The sequence below is a fragment of the Pseudophryne corroboree genome, chromosome 1, assembly GCF_028390025.1.
Source record: "Pseudophryne corroboree isolate aPseCor3 chromosome 1, aPseCor3.hap2, whole genome shotgun sequence".
NCBI classification, from domain to species: domain Eukaryota; kingdom Metazoa; phylum Chordata; class Amphibia; order Anura; family Myobatrachidae; genus Pseudophryne; species Pseudophryne corroboree.
The window spans coordinates 731352294-731374350 of record NC_086444.1 but is presented as its reverse complement, the minus strand read 5'-3'; the positions used below and the strand labels follow the sequence as shown (position 1 = coordinate 731374350).

Sequence of the window (22057 nt, the reverse complement as noted above, 5' to 3'; positions counted from 1 at the left end):
GGGCGGAGCTTATTCTCCTCAGCGCCATTTTCCTGCTCAGCTCCGCTGGTGAGGAAGGCTCCCAGGACTCTCCCCTGCACTGCACTACAGAAACAGGGTAACAAAGAGAAGGGGGGCATAATTTGGCGATATTGATATATTAAAAGCGCTTATATCAAAAACAACACCTTCTAGGGTTGTTTATATACATTTATAGCGTTTTTGGTGTGTGCTGGCAAACTCTCCCTCTGTCTCCCCAAAGGGCTAAGAGGGTCCTGTCTTCGATTAGAGCATTCCCTGTGTGGCTGCTGTGTGTCGGTACGTGTGTGTCGACATGTATGAGGACGATGTTGGTGTGGAGGCAGAGCAATTGCCGGTAATGGTGATGTCACCCCCTAGGGAGTCGACACCGGAATGGATGGCTTTAGTTATGGAATTACGTGATAATGTTAGCACATTACAAAAGTCAGTTGACGAAATGAGACGGCCGGAAAACCAGTTAGTACCGGCTCAGGCGTCTCAGACACCGTCAGGGGCTGTAAAACGTCCCTTACCTCAGTCAGTCGACACGGGTACCGACACAGATGAATCTAGTGTCGACGGTGAAGAAACAAACGTATTTTCCAATAGGGCCACACGTTATATGATCACGGCAATGAAGGAGGCTTTGCAGATCTCTGATACTGCTGGTACCTCAAAAAGGGGTATTATGTGGGGGGTGAAAAAACTACCTGTAGCTTTTCCAGAATCAGAGGAATTGAATGACGTGTGTGACGAAGCGTGGGTTAACCCAGATAGAAAATTGCTAATTTCCAAGAAGTTATTGGCATTATACCCTTTCCCACCAGAGGTTAGGGCGCGCTGGGAAACACCCCCTAGGGTGGATAAGGCGCTCACACGTTTATCAAAGCAAGTGGCGTTGCCGTCTCCTGATACGGCCGCCCTCAAGGATCCAGCAGATAGGAGGCTGGAAACTACACTGAAGAGTATATACACACATACTGGTGTTATACTGCGACCGGCAGTAGCCTCAGCCTGGATGTGCAGTGCTGGGGTAGTGTGGTTGGATTCTCTGACTGAAAATATTGATACCCTGGATAGGGACAGTATTTTATTGACTCTAGAGCAATTAAAGGATGCTTTTCTTTATATGCGAGATGCTCAGAGGGATATTTGTACTCTAGCATCAAGAGTAAGCGCGATGTCCATATCTGCCAGAAGAAGTTTATGGACGCGACAGTGGTCAGGTGATGCGGATTCCAAAAGGCATATGGAAGTATTGCCATATAAAGGAGAGGAATTATTTGGGGTCGGTCTTTCGGACCTGGTGGCCACGGCAACTGCCGGCAAATCCACTTTTTTACCTCAGACCCCCTCCCAACAGAAAAAGACACCGTCTTTTCAGCCGCAGTCCTTTCGCTCCTATAAAAACAAGCGACCAAAAGGGACAGTCTTATCTGCCGCGAGGCAGAGGAAAGGGTAAGAGAGGGCAGCAAGCAGCCCCTGCCCAGGACCAGAAGCCCGCCCCGGGTTCTACAAAGCCATCAGCATGACGCTGGGGCTTTACAAGCGGACTCAGGAGCGGTGGGGGGTCGACTCAAGATTTTCAGCAATCAGTGGGCTCGCTCACAAGTGGACCCGTGGATCCTGCAGATAATATCTCAGGGTTACATGTTGGAGTTCGAAAGGTCTCCCCCTCGCCGGTTCCTAAAGTCTGCTTTACCAACGTCTCCCTCAGAAAGGACGTCGGTTTTGGAAGCCATTCACAAGCTGTATTCTCAGCAGGTGATAGTCAAGGTACCCCTCCTACAACAGGGAAAGGGGTATTATTCCACACTATTTGTGGTACCGAAGCCGGACGGTTCGGTAAGACCTATTCTAAACCTGAAATCCTTGAACCTGTACATACAGAAATTCAAGTTCAAGATGGAGTCACTCAGAGCAGTGATAGCGAATCTGGAAGAAGGGGACTTCATGGTGTCCCTGGACATAAAAGATGCTTATCTGCATGTCCCAATTTACCCCTCACACCAAGGGTATCTCAGGTTCGTGATACAAGACTGTCATTATCAGTTTCAAACGCTGCCGTTTGGTTTGTCCACGGCCCCTCGGGTCTTTACCAAGGTAATGACCGAAATGATGGTTCTTCTACGAAGAAAAGGCGTATTAATTATCCCTTACTTGGACGATCTCCTGATAAGGGCAAAGTCCAGAGAACAGCTGGAAGTCGGTGTAGCACTAACCCAGGTAGTGCTTCAGCAACACGGGTGGATTCTGAATCTTCCAAAATCTCAATTGACCCCGACAACTCGTCTGCTGTTCCTCGGAATGATTCTGGACACGGTTCAGAAAAAGGTGTTTCCCCCGGAGGAGAAAGCAAGGGAGTTATCCGAACTTGTCAGGAACCTCCTAAAACCAGGAACTGTGTCAGTACATCAATGCACAAGAGTCCTGGGAAAGATGGTGGCTTCTTACGAAGCGATTCCATTCGGCAGATTCCATGCACGGACATTTCAGTGGAATCTGCTGGACAAATGGTCCGGATCGCATCTGCACATGCATCAGCGGATAACACTGTCACCAAGAACAAGGTTGTCTCTCCTGTGGTGGTTGCAGAGTGCCCATCTGTTAGAGGGCCGCAGATTCGGCATACAGGACTGGGTCCTGGTGACTACGGATGCCAGCCTACGAGGCTGGGGAGCAGTCACACAGGGAAGAAACTTCCAGGGCGTGTGGTCAAACCTGGAGACGTCCCTTCACATAAATATACTGGAGCTAAGAGCGATCTACAATGCTCGAAGCCTGGCAAAATCGCTGCTTCAGGGTCAGCCGGTGTTGATCCAGTCGGACAATATCACGGCAGTCGCCCACGTAAACCGACAAGGCGGCACGAGAAGCAGAAGAGCAATGACAGAAGCTGCAAGGATTCTGCGCTGGGCGGAGAATCATGTCATAGCACTGTCAGCAGTGTTCATCCCGGGAGTGGACAACTGGGAAGCAGACTTCCTCAGCAGACACGACCTTCACCCGGGAGAGTGGGGACTTCATCCAGAAGTCTTCCACATGATTGTGAACCGTTGGGAAAAACCAAAGGTGGACATGATGGCGTCTCGCCTCAACAAAAAATTGGACAGATATTGCGCCAGGTCAAGAGACCCTCAGGCAATAGCTGTGGACGCTCTGGTAACACCGTGGGTGTACCAGTCAGTGTATGTGTTCCCTCCTCTGCCTCTCATACCAAAGGTACTGAGAATTATACGGAAAAGAGGAGTAAGAACAATACTGGTGGCTCCGGACTGGCCAAGAAGAACTTGGTATCCGGAACTTCAAGAGATGCTCACGGAGGATCCGTGGCCTCTACCTCTAAGAAGGGATCTGCTTCAGCAGGGACCTTGTATGTTCCAAGACTTACCGCGTCTGCGTTTGACGGCATGGCGGTTGAACGCCGGATTCTAAAAGAAAAGGGCATTCCAGAGGAAGTTATTCCTACCTTGATTAAGGCTAGAAAGGAAGTGACTGTACAACATTATCACCGCATTTGGCGGAAATATGTTGCGTGGTGTGAGGCCAAGAAGGCTCCAACGGAAGAATTTCAATTGGGTCGATTCTTACATTTCCTGCAAGCAGGATTGTCTATGGGCCTAAAATTGGGGTCCATTAAAGTTCAAATTTCGGCCTTATCAATCTTCTTCCAGAAGGAATTGGCATCAGTGCCTGAAGTACAAACTTTTGTCAAAGCTGTACTACATATACAACCCCCAATAGTGCCTCCAGTGGCACCGTGGGATTTGAATGTAGTTTTGAATTTTCTCAAATCTCATTGGTTTGAGCCTCTAAAATCGGTAGATTTAAAATACCTTACATGGAAGGTAACCATGCTATTGGCCCTGGCTTCAGCCAGGAGAGTTTCAGAGTTGGCGGCTTTATCATACAAAAGCCCATATCTGATTTTCCATTCGGACAGGGCAGAACTGCGGACACGTCCTCATTTTCTCCCTAAGGTGGTTTCGGCTTTTCACTTGAACCAGCCTATTGTGGTGCCTGCGGCTACTAGCGACTTGGAGGACTCCAAGTTACTGGACGTTGTCAGAGCATTAAAAATATATATTTCAAGGACAGCTGGAGTCAGAAAATCTGACTCGTTGTTTATATTGTATGCACCCAACAAGATGGGTGCTCCTGCGTCTAAACAGACGATTGCACGTTGGATCTGTAGCACAATCCAACTTGCACATTCTGTGGCAGGCCTGCCACAGCCTAAGTCTGTAAAGGCCCACTCCACAGGGAAAGTGGGCTCATCTTGGGCGGCTGCCCGAGGGGTCTCGGCATTACAACTTTGCCGAGCAGCTACGTGGTCGGGGGAGAACACGTTTGTAAAATTTTACAAATTTGATACTCTGGCTAAGGAGGACCTGGAGTTCTCTCATTCGGTGCTGCAGAGTCATCCGCACTCTCCCGCCCGTTTGGGAGCTTTGGTATAATCCCCATGGTCCTGACGGAGTCCCAGCATCCACTAGGACGTTAGAGAAAATAAGAATTTACTTACCGATAATTCTATTTCTCATAGTCCGTAGTGGATGCTGGGCGCCCATCCCAAGTGCGGATTGTCTGCAATACTTGTACATAGTTATTGTTACAAAGATCGGGTTATTACTATTGTTGTGAGCCATCTTTTCAGAGGCTACTTCGTTTTTTGTTATCATACTGTTAACTGGGTTCAGATCACAAGTTGTACGGTGTGATTGGTGTGGCTGGTATGAGTCTTACCCGGGATTCAAGATCCTTCCTTATTGTGTACGCTCGTCCGGGCACAGTACCTAACTGAGGCTTGGAGGAGGGTCATAGGGGGAGGAGCCAGTACGCACCATGTGATCCTAAAAGCTTTATTTAGATGTGCCCTGTCTCCTGCAGAGCCCGCTATTCCCCCATGGTCCTGACGGAGTCCCAGCATCCACTACGGACTATGAGAAATAGAATTATCGGTAAGTAAATTCTTATTTTTTCTGAGTCCGAAAGGATTGTACCTGATAAAACGGTGCCTTTTTAGGCTGTGAGGGAACCTGGGGTAAAAATGCTGACTTCCCAGCAGTTGCTGTGGAAACTAGGTCCGAGAGACCATCCCCAAATAACTCCTCACCTTTATAAGGCAAAACTTCCATGTGCCTTTTTGAATCTGCATCCCCTGTCCACTGGCGAGTCCATAAGCCTCTCCTAGCAGAAATGGACAATGCACTTATTTTAGATGCCAGCCGGCAGATCTCCCTCTGTGCATCTCTCATGTATAAGACTGAGTCTTTTATATGCTCTATGGTTAGCAGAATAGTGTCCCTGTCTAGGGTGTCAATATTTTCTGACAGGGAATCTGACCACGCAGCGGCAGCACTGCACATCCATGCTGACGCAATAGCTGGTCTAAGTATAATGCCTGAGTGTGTATATACAGACTTCAGGATCGCCTCCTGCTTTCTATCAGCAGGTTCCTTGAGGGCGGCCGTATCCGGAGACGGTAGTGCCACCTTTTTAGACAAACGTGTGAGCGCTTTATCCACCCTAGGGGGTGTCTCCCAAACGTGACCTATCCTCTGGCGGGAAAGGGAACGCCATTAGTAACTTCTTAGAGATTACCAATCTTTTATCAGGGAAAGCCCACGCTTCTTCACACACTTCATTTAATTCTTCTGATGGGGGAAAAACTACGGGTAGTTTTCTCTCCCCAAACATAATACCCTTTTTAGTGGTACCTGGGTTTATATCAGAAATTTGTAACACCTCTTTCATTGCTTCAATCATGCAACGAATGGCCTTAATGGACATTAGACTAGACTCATCGTCGTCGACACTGGTGTCAGTATCCGTGTCGACATCCGCGTCTGCCATCTGAGGTAGCGGGCGTTTTAGAGCCCCCGATGGCCTTTTAGACGCCTGGACAGGCACGAGCTGAGAAGCCGGCTGTCCCGCATTTGGCATGTCGTCAAATATTTTGTGTAAGGAGTCGACACGTGCACGCAATTCCTTCCATAAGTCCATCCACTCAGGTGTCTGCCCCACAGGGGGTGACATCCCTTCTATAGGCATCTGCTCCGCCTCCACATCATTATCCTCATCAAACATGTCGACACAGCCGTACCGACACACCGCACACACACAGGGAATGCTCTAACAGAGGACAGGACCCACAAAAGCCCTTTGGGGAGACAGTGAGAGTATGCCAGCACACACCAGAGCGCTATATAATGCAGGGACTAACTGAGTTATGTCCCCTATAGCTGCTGTTATATATACTGCGCCTAAATTTAGTGCCCCCCCTCTCTTTTTTTACCCTTTTCTGTAGTGTAGACTGCAGGGGAGAGCCAGGGAGCTTCCTTCCAGCGGATCTGTGAAGGAGAAATGGCGCCAGTGTGCTGAAGGAGATAGCTCCGCCCTTTTTTCGCGGACTTTTCTCCCGCTTTTTTATGGATTCTGGCAGGGGTAATTATCACATATATAGCCTCTGGGGCTATATATTGTGGTATTTTTGCCAGCCAAGGTGTTTTTATTGCTGCTCAGGGCGCCCCCCCCTAGCGCCCTGCACCCTCAGTGACCGAAGTGTGTATGAGGAGCAATGGCGCACAGCTGCAGTGCTGTGCGCTACCTTGGTGAAGACTGATGTCTTCTGCCGCCGATTTTCCAGACCTCCTCTTGCTTCTGGCTCTGTAAGGGGGACGGCGGCGCGGCTCCGGGACCGAACACCAAGGCCAGTTCCATGCGGTCGATCCCTCTGGAGCTAATGGTGTCCAGTAGCCTAAGAAGCCCAAGCTAGCTGCAAGCAGGTAGATTCGCTTCTTCTCCCCTTAGTCCCTCGCTGCAGTGAGCCTGTTGCCAGCAGGTCTCACTGTAAAATAAAAAACCTAATTATATACTTTCTTTTTAGAAGCTCAGGAGAGCCCCTAGTGTGCATCCAACCTCGGCCGGGCACAAAATCTAACTGAGGCTTGGAGGAGGGTCATAGTGGGAGGAGCCAGTGCACACCAGGTGACCTAAAAGCTTTCTTTAGTTGTGCCCAGTCTCCTGCGGAGCCGCTATTCCCCATGGTGGTTTTGGAGTTCCCAGCATCCACTAGGACGTCGGAGAAATAAGGGTTATGTTAAAGTTGCATCAGGGTTTATCTGATGCTCTGTTATTGTTCATACTGTTAACTGGGTAAAGTTATCACAAGTTATATGGTGTGATTGGTGTGGCTGGTATGAGTCTTACCCTGGATTCCCAAAATCCTTTCCTTGTACTGTCAGCTCTTCTGGGCACAGTTTCTTTAACTGAGGTCTGGAGGAGGGACATAGAGGGAGGAGCCAGAGCACACCAGATTCCAAATTATTTCTTAAAGTGCCCATGTCTCCTGCGGAGCCCGTCTATTCCCCATGGTCCTTACGGAGTCCCCAGCATCCACTACGGACTACGAGAAATAGATTTACCGGTAAGTAAAATCTTATTATTTGGGAGCAAATGGTGTCATTTGCTCCCATGGATTTTCAGTTTTTTGTTCCCACCAGACAGATTACTCTTGAGGTGTGTACCCAGCCTTAATTAAGCTGGGTGCACACTGAGCGATAGGTCTCCGGGGCGGTAGATCAGACTGACATATTACTTACAACGGTGCATATGCGGATGCCCGCTCCTGCTAGTGATGTTGCATCAAATCTGACTGTATCGCTAGCTTCCTGTAGTATCCTAATGAAGGACGGCACATGATCATTACATGCTTTATTAACATCGCTCAATGTGTTCCCGGGTTCCGATATGTCTGCCAAACATAACAGCTGGGTATACATCGCTTGAGTATGTACCCAGCTTTAGACTGCTTTGGGAACTAAGTTTAGGAAACACTGTCTTAGGCTACGGCCACACTTAGCGTGCAAGCAGGTCCCGCTGGGCCGGGAGGTTTTGTTTGTTTGTGTGCACACGGATCCTGTTCTGCGGCATCCCGCAGAATAGGATCCGGCCAGTGACACACAGGATTTCAATGTAATAGTGTGGCACAGCCGCACTGTGGGAACACATACATTTCAATGTATGTGTTCACACTGAAATCCCGCCGTCCTGTCATCAGGCCCGACCGGTCGGAATCCGGCGGCGGGACTGCCGCACATGTGTGGGCGCCTGCTTAGGCGCCCATGTGCAGTCTCCTTGCGGCCAAGCTGGTCCCGCTAAACGGGACTCGCTTGGCCGCTATGTGTGGCTGTATCCTTAAGGTGGGTACACACTGATAGATATATCTGCAGATCAACTGATCTGTAGATATGTCTATGGACGGATCGGGCAGTGTGCTGTGCATACACACTGCCCGATCCGTCGGGGACTGACGTCATGAACTGGGCGAGTGTGTACACACGCCCGCCCAGTTCAGCTGTCAATCACCGCCGGCTGCCGCAGCATGTGTACGGGCGGCCGGCTGGTCGCCAGTACACACACAGCTATGCGACAATATATCTGTAGATATAGTGGTCGTCGGCTGTGCTGCAGGGCCAACGTGATATGTCTGTGAGCGACATATCTTTTTTTCAAATATCTTTTTATTCATTAGATCGGAGAACAAGATGACACACACATTTCTATTTCTCTAACGTCCTAAGTGGATGCTGGGGACTCCGTCAGGACCATGGGGTTTAGCGGCTCCGCAGGAGACAGGGCACAATAATAAAAGCTTTAGGATCAGGTGGTGTGCACTGGCTCCTCCCCCTATGACCCTCCTCCAAGCCTCAGTTAGATCTTTGTGCCCGGCCGAGAAGGGTGCAATCTAGGTGGCTCTCCTGAGCTGCTTAGAATAAAAGTTTAAGTTAGGTTTTTTATTTTCAGTGAGTCCTGCTGGCAACAGGCTCACTGCTACGAGGGACTTAGGGGAGAGAAGTAAACTCACCTGCGTGCAGGATGGATTTGCTTCTTAGGCTACTGGACACCATTAGCTCCAGAGGGAGTCGGAACACAGGTCTCACCCTGGGGTTCGTCCCGGAGCCGTGCCGCCGACCCCCCTTGCAGATGCCGAAGTTGAAGAGGTCCAGAGGTCCGGAAACAGGCGGCAGAAGACTTTCAGTCTTCATAAGGTAGCGCACAGCACTGCAGCTGTGCGCCATTGTTGTCAGCACACTTCATACCAGCGGTCACTGAGGGTGCAGGGCGCTGGGGGGGGCGCCCTGGGCAGCAATGTATTATACCTTTTTTATGGCTAAAATACATCACATATAGCCCTTGAGGCTATATGGATGTATTTAACCCCTGCCAGATCTCACAAACTCCGGGAGAAGAGCCCGCCGTTTTAGGGGGCGGGGCCTATTCTCCTCAGCACACGGCGCCATTTTCCTGCTCAGCTCTGCTGTGAGGAAGGCTCCCAGGCTCTCCCCTGCACTGCACTACAGAAACAGGGTTAAAACAGAGAGGGGGGGCACTTATTTGGCGATATGATTGCATATGTGAAAATGCTATAAGGGAAAACACTTGTATAAGGGGTTGTCCCTGTATAATTATAGCGTTTTTGGTGTGTGCTGGCAAACTCTCCCTCTGTCTCCCCAAAGGGCTAGTGGGGTCCTGTCCTCTATCAGAGCATTCCCTGTGTGTGTGCTGTGTGTCGGTACGTGTGTGTCGACATGTAGGAGGACGATGTTGGTGAGGAGGCGGAGCAAATTGCCTGTATTGGTGATGTCACTCTCTAGGGAGTCGACACCGGAATGGATGGCTTATTTAGGAATTACGTGATAATGTCAACACGATGCAAGGTCGGTTGACGACATGAGACGGCCGGCAAACAAATTAGTACCTGTCCAGGCGTCTCAGACACCGTCAGGGGCTTGTAAAAACGCCCATTTACCTCAGTTGGTCGACACAGACACGGACACTGACTTCAGTGTCGACGGTGAAGAAACAAACGTATTTTCCTTTAGGGCCACACGTTACATGTTAAGGGCAATGAAGGAGGTGTTACATATTTCTGATACTACAAGTACCACAAATAAGGGTATTATGTAGGGTGGGAATAATCTACTTGTAGTTTTTCCTGAATCAGATAAATTAAAGTGTGTGATGATACGTGGGTTTCCTCCGATAGAAAATTATTGGAGGTATACCTTTTCCCGCCAGAAGTGAGGGCGAGTTGGGAAACACACCTTAGGGTGGATAAGGCGCTCACACGCTTATAAAAACAAGTGGCGTTACCGTCTCCAGATACGGCCGCCCTCAAAGAGCCAGCTGATAGGAAGCTGAAAAATATCCTAAAAAGTATATACACGCATACTGGTGTTATACTACGACCAGCAATCGCCTCAGCCTGGATGTGCAGCGCTGGGGGGGCTTGGTCGGATTTCCTGACTGAAAATATTGATACCCTTGACAGGAACAATATTTTATTGACTATAGAGCATTTTAAGGATGCATTTCTATATATGCGAGATGCGCAGAGGGATATTTGCATTCTGGCATCAAGAGTAGATGTGATGTCCATATCTGCCAGACGATGTTTATAGACACGACAGTGGTCAGGTGATGCAGATTCCAGACGGCACATGGAAATATTGCCGTATAAAGGGGCGGTCCATCGGACCTGGTGGCCATGGCAACAGCTGGAAAATCCACTTTTGTTACCCCAAGTCACATCTCAGCAGAAAAGGACACAGTCTTTTCAGTCTCAGTCCTTTCGTACCCATAAAGGCAGGCGGGCAAAAGGCCAGTCATATCTGCCCAGGGTTAGAGGAAAGGGAAGAAGACTGCAACAGGCAGCCCATTCCCAGGAACAGAAGTCCTCCACAGCTTCTGCCAAGTCCGCAGCATGACGCTGGGGCCATACAAGCGGACTCAGGTGCGGTGGGGGGTCATCTCAAGAGTTTCAGCACGCAGTGGGCTCACTCGCAAGTGGACTCCTGGATCCTACACGTAGTATCCCAGGTGTACATTGGAAATTCGAGACGTCTTCCCCTCACAAGTTCCTGAAGTCTGCTTTACCAACGTCTCCCTCCGACAGGGAGGCAGTATTGGGAAAAAATTCACAGGCTGTATTCCCAGCAGGTGATAATCAAAGTACCCCTCCTACAACAAGGGAAGGGGTATTATTCCACACTATATTGTGGTACTGAAGCCAAACGGCTCGGTGAGATCTAAAAGATTTGAACAATTACATACAAGGGTTCAAATCAAGATGGAGTCACTCAGAGCAGTGATAGCGAACCAGGACGATATGGTGTCACTGGATATCAGGGACGCTTACCTACATGTCCAAATTTTGCCCTTCTCACCAAGGGTATCTCAGGTTCGTGGTACAGAACTGTCACTATCAGTTCAGACGCTGCCGTTTGGATTGCCCACGGCACCCCGGGTCTTTACCATGGTAATGGCCGAAATGATGATTCTTCCTAAAAGAAATATGGACGCTTTCCTGATAAGGGCAAGGTCCAGAGAACAGTTGGCGGTCGGAGTAGCACTATCTCAAGTAGTTCTACGACAGCACGAGTGGATTCTAAATATTCCAAAATCGCAGCTTTTTCCGACGACACGTCTAATGTTCCTAGGAATGATTCTGGACACAGTCCAGAAAAGGATGTTTTCTCCCGGAGAAGAAGACCAGGGAGTTATCCGAGCTAGTCAGGAACCTCCTAAAACCAGGAAAAGTATCAGTGCATCATTGCACAAGGGTCCTGTGAAAAATGGTGGTTTCTTACAAAGCGATCCCATTCGGTAGATTTCACGCAAGAACCTTTCAGTGGAATCTGCTGGGAAAATGGTCCGGATCGCATCTTCAGATGCATCAGCGGACAACCCTGTCTCCAAGGACAAGGGTGTTTTCTTCTGCGGTGGCTGCAGAGTGCTCATCTATGAAAGGGCCGCAGATTCGACATTCAGGACTGGGTCCTGGTGACCACGGATGCCAGCCTGAGTGGCTGGGGAGCAGTCACACAAGGAAAAAATTTCCAGGGAGTGTGATCAAGTCTGGAGACTTCTCTACACATAAATATACTGGAGCTAAGGGCAATTTACAAGGCTCTAAGCTTAGCAAGACCTCTGCTTCAAGGTCAGCCGGTATTGATCCAGTGGGACAACATCACGGCAGTCGCCCACGTAAACAGACAGGGCGGCACATGAAGCAGGAGGGAAATGGCAGAAACTGCAAGGATTCTTCGCTGGGCGAAAAATCATGTGATAACACTCTCAGCAGTGTTAATTCCGGGAGTGGAAAACTGGGAAGCAAACTTCCTCAGCAGGCATAACCTCCACCCGGGAGAGTGGGGACTTCAGCGGGAAGTCTTCCACATGATTGTAAACCGTTGGGAAAAACCAAAGGTGGACATGATAGCGTCCCGCCTGAACAAAAAACTAGACAAATATTGCGCCAGGTCAAGGGACCCTCAGGCAATAGCGGTGGACGCTCTGGTAACACTGTGGGTGTACCAGTCAGGGTATGTGTTCCCTCCTATGCATCTCATACCAAAAGTACTGAGAATCATAAGGAGGAGATAAGTAAGAACGATACTCGTGGTTCCGGATGGGACAAGAAGGACTTGGTACCCGGAACTTCAAGAGATGCTCACGGAAGAACCGTGGCCTCTACCTTTAAGAAAGGACCTGCTCCAGCAGGGGCCTTGTCTGTTCCAAGACTTACCGCGGCTGCGTTTGACGGCATGGCAGTTGAACGCCGGATCCTGAAAGGGCATTCCAGATGAAGTCATCCCTACCCTGGTCGAAGCCAGGAAGGATGTAACCGCAAAACATTTTCACCGCATTGGCGAAAATATGTTGCGTGGTGTGAGGCCAAGAAGGTCCCTACAGAGGAATTCCAACTGGGTCGTTTCCTACATTTCCTGAAAACAGGACTGTCTATGGGCCTAAAATTAGGGTCCATTAAGGTTCAAAATTCGACCCTGTCAAATTTCTTCCAGAAAGAACTGGCTTCAGTGCCTGAAGTTCAGACGTTTGTAAAAGGGGTACTGCATATACAGCCTCCTTTTGTGCCCCCAGTGGCACCTTGGGATCTCAATGTTGTTTTGAGTTTCCTAAAGTCACATTGGTGATCCACTCACCACTGTGGAATTAAAATATTTCACATGGAAGGTGAAGATTCTATTAGCCCTGGCTTCAGCCAGGCGTGTGTCAGAATGGGCGGCTTTATCATATAAAAGCCCTTACTTAATTTTTCATTCTGACAGGGCAGAATTGAGGACTCGTCCTCAATTTCTCCTTAAGGTGTTTTCTGTTTTTCACATGAACCAACCTATTGTGGTACCTGCGGCTACTAGGGACTTGGAGGACTCCAAGTTACTTGACGTTGTCAGGGCCCTGAAAATATATGTTTCCAGGACGACTGGAGTCAGAAAATCTGACTCGCTGTTTAGCCTGTATGCACCCAACAAGATGGGTGTTCCTGCTTCTAAGCAGACGATTGCTCGCTGGATTTGTGGTACAATTCAGTTTGCACATTCTGTGGCAGGCTTGCCACAGCCAAAATCGGTAAAAGCCCATTCCACAAGGAAGTGGGCTCATCTTGGGCGGCTGCCCGAGGGGTCTCGGCTTTACAACTTTGCCGAGCTGCTACTTGGTCAGGGGCACACCCTGACTGAGGAGGACCTGGAGTTCTCTCATTCGGTGCTGCAGAGTCATCCGCACTCTCCCGCCCGTTTGGGAGCTTTGGTATAATCCCCATGGTCCTGACGGAGTCCCCAGCATCCACTTAGGACGTTAGAGAAAATAAGAATTTACTTACCGATAATTCTATTTCTCGTAGTCCGTAGTGGATGCTGGGCGCCCATCCCAAGTGCGGATTGTCTGCAATACTTGTACATAGTTATTGTTACAAAGATCGGGTTATTCTTGTTGTGAGCCGTCTTTTCAGAGGCTCCTTCGTTGTTATCATACTGTTAACTGGGTTCAGATCACAGGTTGTACGGTGTGATTGGTGTGGCTGGTATGAGTCTTACCCGGGATTCAATATCCTTCCTTATTATGCACGCTCGTCCGGGCACAGTATCCTAACTGAGGCTTGGAGGAGGGTCATAGGGGGAGGAGCCAGTGCACACCACCTGATCCTAAAGCTTTTATTATTGTGCCCTGTCTCCTGCGGAGCCGCTAAACCCCATGGTCCTGACGGAGTCCCCAGCATCCACTACGGACTACGAGAAATAGAATTATCGGTAAGTAAATTCTTATTTTTTTACATTTATGTTCTTGTACTGTTTACATACAAAATGCATCAACACCGGACAATTAAATTGACCAATCATACAAATAATACATAAAACGTATATATTCAGCTTTGATAGTTTTGATGGGGTAGTCATAACTACAGTAGTACTACACTATAGCTGTTACCATTAAATCCATTTCAGCAGTGATCTAATTGTGCTGCCCTGCTAGAGAGATCTAATTCATCTACCTGTAAACTTAGAGCAGTGATCTCCAACCCGTAGCTCGCCAAAGTATTTTCGGTAGCTCACAGAACAGACAGGCTTGGGCAGTCACTGGCACTCCTCCTCCCTTAATTTTTAATATGGTGCCAGCCGTCAGCCAATCAATGCTCGTGGACCGGCAGTGGCGGCACCTGATTGGCTGCCTGACCGCGAGTTTTGATTGGCTCACTTACCGGCACCATACTTTAAATGCCCGCCGCTGACTGAGGCTCTGTCACCCTCATCGAAGCTGCTCTCCGGACTTCACAGGAGAGGCGCGTGCTGCTCTGCGCTCTCCTCCCCTTCCGTCCCTCATACAGGAGGAGCAGCACCGGCGGCAGTAGAAGAAGCCAGCAAGGGTTAGCACTGAGTGGGGCACTGTATCGGAAACTGTGGTGGTGGGGGGGGGGTATTATTTGTGTATCTGGCACTGCTGGGAGGCATTATTTGAAGATCTGGCACTGCTGTGAGGCATTATTTGAAGATCTGGCACTGCTGGGAGGCATTATTTGAAGATCTGGCACTGCTGAGGGGCATTATTTGAAGATCTGGCACTACGTGGGGGGGCATTACTTGTAGTTGTGAGGCCACACCCACTTTCGCAGTAACGTACGCGCATTGGGGGGAGAGGGTAGCTCCTTCAGAGGTTTTATTTTCCGAAAGTAGCTCACACCCCAATTAAGGTTGGAGACCACTGACCTAGAGCATGGGTCTTAAACCTGCAGCCCTCTAGCTGCTGTGAAACTACACATCCCAGCATGCCCTGCACAGTTTTGCTGTTAAGACAAATAAAAACTAAAGCAGGACATGCTGTGGGATGTGTAGTTCCACAGCAGTTGGAGGGCCGCAGGTTGAAGACACTTGGCCTCAAGGAAACCCCGAATGACATCACTGAGATTTCATGTTACTGGGTGAAGTTATGTTGCTATCTCGTTATCAATACTTTTTATAGGGAATATCCCTATTCGTTTATAGAACCTAATTCAGATGTGGTTGGAGTTGCACTCTGTGCCGCAAAGTACCGACATGTGCAGGACCTAGGATGCAGGGTGGCAGCAGACTCCTGGTGATTGACCGTTTGCTGTCACCTGGGGGCAGAACGATGCCCTCAGTTTGTGAAGATGGAGATGTGTTGCCACTGTTTGGGGGGAGGGAAGAGGTCAGGGACCTCAGTCATTGTACAGAGATTTCCTGGCCTCTGCAACGGATGGCTTGCGTCGCTCCGTGGGCCTGCCTGCCGTAAGCTACTTGATAGTAACTGAGTGATCCAATGCTGCGTCCTAGGATGCAGGGCAGAACACTACAGGAGGAGGAGTCTGCTTGTAATAGATGCCTCCTGCTGCATCACTATACAGTGCTGTCACTACGGCTTCCAAGGAAGCCGCAGTGTTAACATCTCCAACCACATCTGAATTAGGCCCATAGTGTGGTGTAGAAAAGCAAAGACAAACCAATCATGTCCATTTTTAATAATTAAAAACATCAGTTTGTGGTATGGCACTGGGGCATATGCTTTGTAAATGCTTTTCTGAATTAGGGGTTTAAGGGTATTACTACAGGGTTTGAAACTTCTGTTTAAATAAAATCCGTAATATATTGTAACGTAATTTTAATGTCAACAGGTAACTTAAGATGTCGAACGGTTATGAAGATCACATGGACGACGTATGCAGGGATGACATGGGTAGAACTAACTTAATTGTGAACTACCTGCCTCAGAACATGACGCAGGATGAGCTGCGCAGCCTATTCAGCAGCATTGGGGAGGTGGAGTCTGCAAAGCTAATTCGGGATAAAGTTGCAGGTAAATTTTTTCTCTGCTTTTATAGCCACAGAAATAAAAACACATTTCTAGTGCACAACTGTCTGCACAGACAACATGCAACATGGGTAAACAAACAACTTTTGTTTTCTTTCTGGGGCTTTTTGGAAAATGAACGTGGATAGTTCATTGTGTGGCCAATGTATTAAGTTGGGGCATTTGTCAGTCTGTTCTATTCTCTCACAGGGGGCACTGACTTATCAACAAAAACATTTCCGCTTGAACGCCAAAAATCCACAGTATGTGAAAGTGATAATTGTGCTTGATTGCAGATCTCAATGTCACATGTAAATGCAAAATGATTTACATGGCCTTACTTCTCATGACTAATTGTGGTTATGCAACTATTAAGAGAGTACACATTCATCTTTATTATTGGTGCATTGATTAGCTACTGAATACTCTGAATACATGTTTTATTGGGAGCTGTTGTATTTGGAGGATACTTCTAGACTTTAATCACAAGTATTGCACCAACATCATCATAATAAAAATTCATGTTTAAAACCCTTTCACACAGAGCGTGGACCTGGGAAAAACCTGGTTGTGTTGGTGTGAATGGGTCTACCCTGTATTGTGCTGGTTTTAACCAGGGCTTTTCTCGGTTCTGAGCTGGACACGCTGGAGGTTGGAAGGATGTTCCCAGGTTATTCTACCTGAGTTGTGTTAAAAGGAGCTCTAGGAGCTCTTTTTATTACCTCTTGCACACTGGGGCATGGACCATGAAAAAACATTTATCATGACCAGTGTTGCGGACCAGGGGCACAAGTCCCAAGGTCCACTCAATTTGCACTGAAACATGACCTGTGTTTCCCTGGGTACTTGTCTCATTGTGAAAGGGGTATCATCATGGGTTGAAACGTGTTCATTATCCCATCTTGTACTCAGGATTTCAGTCTGAAAGAGGCATAACAATGTAAAAAAAACATTGATTTTGAGTGTCATGTGCAGAAGCTAAATACAGATTGCCTGTTGCAGAGACCTGAGTGATGTACAGTGCTGACAGCAAAACTTAGTAGGTGTATTAAAGGGTGGCATGCAGAAGTTTGTTTTCATTACTAGTAAATTTGCAGTGTTGTGATGTTTTTAGAGTACAACGTTTTCACTTCCTGTAGCAGAAATATTGCACATGCAAATAAATATAAGAACTCTTACCAAAACAGCGCACAAGGAAAGCATTGCATGGGATGTACAGCTTTTACTGCAACATTTGAGTATTGTTCGTTTTCATTTCTGTGGTTTGATACTTAATTGTTTTGCAACATTTGATTATAACATACTTTTATTTGTAGGATTGTATAGTATGATAGGCAAAAGGCACCATATTTCCTTAATTGCAGCATTGTGTTTCTAGGGTAAATAGGACAATATGCAGGCCAGTACCAGTGCAAAGAGACAGACTCAGTACTGATCAGTGATTTACTAGGCATCGTAGTTCGCTCAGAAGAACGCCCGACCACACAGTTGTGTGAACACGTTTATTTTATTTTTTGCTTTTTTCATAGCCAGTGTTCCTAAAGCCTATCGTGGAAGTCATTGGATTGCTGATCCCAAGTTTTCTTACTGTAAATAATATTGGTTCAGGGAGAAGTATTTTTTTTTTCCTTAATTGTGTTTTTTATTTTGTTTGTTTGTTTTTTTATTTTTTTTTTATTTTTTTTCCTTTTGCAGGGCACAGCTTAGGATATGGCTTTGTGAATTACTTAAATGCTAAAGATGCTGAAAGAGCAATAAACACACTTAATGGATTGAGACTGCAATCAAAAACCATAAAGGTGAATATATATTTTTATAAACATTCAACATAGAGCAGATTCCTATAACCTAATGGCTTTGCCACAATTAAGGAAGCCTACCGTGACTTTAGGGGTCAATACATCCTGTGGATTAACACTGGGGGGTTACTAATGCCTTCCATTGGGCTAGCTTTTTTTGAGAACTGAACTCTGATATAAGATATTTGCATCAAATTATGTAATAGGTGTGTTGTGGTTTCCAGATGGTGTGTTTTAACATATTGCTCTTTATTAGGTTATGTCTTTCATTTAAGATATGATTGTTTAGGGGAACACAGACTTGTATCTTATCTAGAACCTTTGTACTCCTGGGCCAAATCACATGCATTCTCTAGGAGACTTGTAGTTTTCAATTTTTTTTTTCTTCTGTATTAGATCGTTCAACAAGAGCAGTTTTTCATTACGTATGCTTAAAGGAAACAAACATGTGATTTCTAATTTGGATCATGAATGTGTAGAAAAAAAACTTATGGCTGATACCCCTTTCAGACTAGCAAAAATGTCCCAGGTTATTGCACGTGAACGCGCATGAACCCAGGATTTTGCTTTGTCTGAAAGGGTCTTAAAGCAATTTCCCGAAACGAGAGTCCCGGCATTTCATTCCAGGTCGCGACCTGGGTTGAAGCCGGAATCGACCCAGGAAGCGTGCAGTGTGAACGGGTAAGCTGGGTCAAGGCGAACCGGCACCCGCACTCTGCATAGGAGAAGTCGGCACTTGGAGGAGATCATCTCCAAGCGCTGCCTCCTGAAGCATTGACGTCATCAACCCCGCAATATGCCGGTCAGGCCGCAAGGGGTCTCTTGCCGGGTTGCACCCAGGAATTACCCGTGTCCAAAATTACCGGGTGTGACTCGGCTCAAGTCTGAAAGAGGTATGACAGGATTCTACCCTTTCATTTCTGAATGACTAGTACTACCTTGATATATTTTATATCAGACAAGAATGTTAGACAGTCATTTTGTTATTGCTGCTTTATTAAAATTCCTATAATTAAAAATTGTATATTATACATTAACATTCTAAATAAGGTATCATTTTCTTTAAAACTTAAGTGCCCATTTTCGTTATATTTTTCTATACTCTGACGAGGTTTTAAACGTATAGTTAGCCTTTGGAGGGGTTCTTCTGGTGTCATTGATATCTAAGGGAGGGATAGTTTAGCCGCTTGCAAGGTGGAGCCATTTTATCAGCTCCCATCAATTTTATATAGATAAGGCTAGCTGGTTGTGGTCTAGGAGTGTAATTTCTGTTTAATTACAGTGAAACTATACACACGCTCAGAAAATAATTTATGTGGCACAAGTATTTTCGAAGAGCCTTAGTTCTTGTATTTGCAAATATTCCAAATTAATAAAACCCATTTTTCTTACAAAGAGACTTTCACCATTGTTGGTTGCATGGCTCTGCTAGAGTCCTGATAAATCACTGGAAATACTGTGGCTGTTAATGTACCACTGCCTAATTCCATCGGTAAACTTAAGCAGCACTGTGTGTTCTCTCTGAAGGATTTGATAAAACTATTGCTTGCCCCCCCCCCCCCCCCCCAATTGTATGGTTTTATTTATTGTCTGCATTAACAATACTGCACTTCTGGTGACCACCCTTTAGAATACTGGGTTTTAGTTAGCATCCCGACATTCGGAATCCCGACAGCTGTCGATGCCAGCGTTGGAATTCCGACAGGTGGAATACCGAACGTAAATTTGTTTGGGAGAGTTAGGATTAGGGTTACCATACTCTATAGTGCCCCTGTCTGGTTTGAAGAAGTCGGCATGCCGGGGTCTGTATTCTGATAGCCAGCATCCTGACTGCTCTTATCCCGTACCCAACCCAAAAGAGAGCATCATTTCCTGCTGTTAGAGATTTCCCTTTTTGGGGGAAATCTCATGCAGTCCTCTCTATGCATTGACCCCACAGTGCCTAGTGCAGTGGTTTCCAAACTTTTTTTTTTTTTTTTGAACCGCGGTACCCTAGAATATCAGAATTTTTTTTCACGGCATCCCTAGGCCAAAAATTTCTTAAGAAATTTAGAAAGAAATATTACATTAAGTAGATTGCGTTTGTATGTCATCTTTAGGGTAAGTTGTGTGGTGAGGGACAAGATTTGCTTCTGTTTGGTCACATATTTTATGACTGGCAGCCACCAGCACTGGTTTTGCCTATTATATTGACCATGAATAATTTGAATTGGTCCTGGACCACCAACCCAGGGCACCCCTGCAAGTGTCCCGAGGCACCCCAGGGAGCCACGGCACACAGTTTGGGAACCTCTGGCCTAGTGAGTTATAAATCACCAGTGTAAAAAGTTATTGCGCTAACCCATGAAGTGTTTCTGAAGAGCAGACAATATATAGCTTTAATATATAGCAAAGTCTGTATTACTTAGCTGAAACATTTGTATGAAATAACGAATGGGTTTGTGTCTGTAATGCGGTCTATCCTCTGCAGCAGGTTTCCTGGTTAAAGAACTGTTTTTCTACCTGATCAGGAGAGCGGGGAATTGATACACTTTTTTGGACTTTCTTTAAAAGAAATTTCAGTGGTACCCAAATGTTTTGATTCATGGCGCCCTACAGTATCAGCGGCACTTCTAGGCCAAAAGTTTCTTATTGAGAAACTCTGCAAAAATTATTAAATTAACTGTGCTTACTTGTCAGTCTTAGGTTATGTGCTGGTGGACTGTTTTGCATTTGTTTCTCCACATTTTACGATTGGAAGCCACCAGCACTGTTTTTGCCCATCACGGTGACCAAATATAATTTTACTTAGTACTTGACAACCAACCCAAGGTGCCTCCTGCAAGTGCCCTGCGGTAACCCAGGGTTTTGTGGCAACCACTGAACATTTTGTGGATTCATTCTCATTGATGTCACAACAGCTGGAATGAGTCCACCTTTATTTCTCTTTATTCTATTAGGTCATCAGGGTTTTAGTGGTCTGTAATTACTGTGCTTTATAACACCACTGTAGTTAAAGTTTAAATGCAGTAAAGTCTTTGTTGGTATTTTGGGGGATGACCAGATCTGTTTAAAATGTTGTTAGTACATCACAAAACTTACCTGTAAAGCATAAAAAATCTTTATGTTCAGTTTGGAGCAGGAAAGGGGGGACATAATAGAAACTTTAAAATATATCAAGGGTTTTAACAGGGTACAGCAGTGAGATATTTTTCAAAGGAAGAGAAGCAATAGAACACGAGGGCATGCACTGAAACTGGAGGGAATTAGTTTCGGGGGAAATTTGCTTCACAGAACGGGTAGTGGACAAGTGGAATAGCATCTACCAACTCTGCTGTGAGGCTAAGACAGTAGAGCAATTTAAACATGCATGGAATAGACAAAGGATATCCTTACAAAGAAATACTGTAAGGATCAAATAGGGTTTAAGGTAAAACTATGGTTAAAAAAAGGGACAGACTAGATAGGCCGAGTAGTTCTTATCTGTTGTCTAATTCTATGTTTCTATTTTACGTAATGCTAACAGTTTATTGGGAATGGAGATATTGAAAATACATTATATTTTCCTACATACAGCACTTCCTGCCATTAATGTCTCTGATAACTCTTTTTTCCACTACGATCCCTAGAAATTGCTGGGTCTATCAACCCGGCAAATTCCCAGTTCTCTGCTCCGTGAACCTGTCAGGAGCAGGGTCGGGGACCCAGTCCTAGGCCGATTGCGTTTACACTGACCAAGATCCTGGGTTTCTCCGGCAGGATCCACAGGATAACAATGGGATATGACTGAGCGATAGCGGATTGGCACCAAACGATCACAAGCTTACAGTCCTCCCAGGATGAAACGGGTTTGTCCATATATCCCCGCCCACTGTCTCAAGCAAATCAGTTTTTTGTTTGGTGCGGCAGGAGCCGGACCATGGTCAGAGGGCTGCTGTTCTGGACAGCCCTAAGCTTTCTTCTTTTATTTTTTTTACAGTCTTACTATGTTTTTTGAGCGATCTTATACGCATATTGAAAAGAGTCGCTCCAACAACTCTCCGCCGGGTCGCAACAACGCTTACCCATGCGTACAGTGCTATCTCGACGGGCGTCGAGGTCTGATATAC

General features: G+C 46.7%; 1 protein-coding gene across 1 annotated transcript in view; it reads left to right on the top strand.

Annotated features, from left to right (window-relative positions):
• The window catches only part of ELAVL1 (ELAV like RNA binding protein 1), an 88955-nt gene that overhangs the window by 20729 nt on the left and 46169 nt on the right, over nt 1-22057 (top strand). Inside the window, exons 2-3 of the mRNA XM_063915957.1 lie at nt 15995-16176; nt 17866-17969. Coding sequence (XP_063772027.1) covers nt 16005-16176; nt 17866-17969 — 276 coding nt within the window. The 5' untranslated portion in view covers nt 15995-16004. The remainder of the gene's footprint in view (nt 1-15994; nt 16177-17865; nt 17970-22057) is intronic.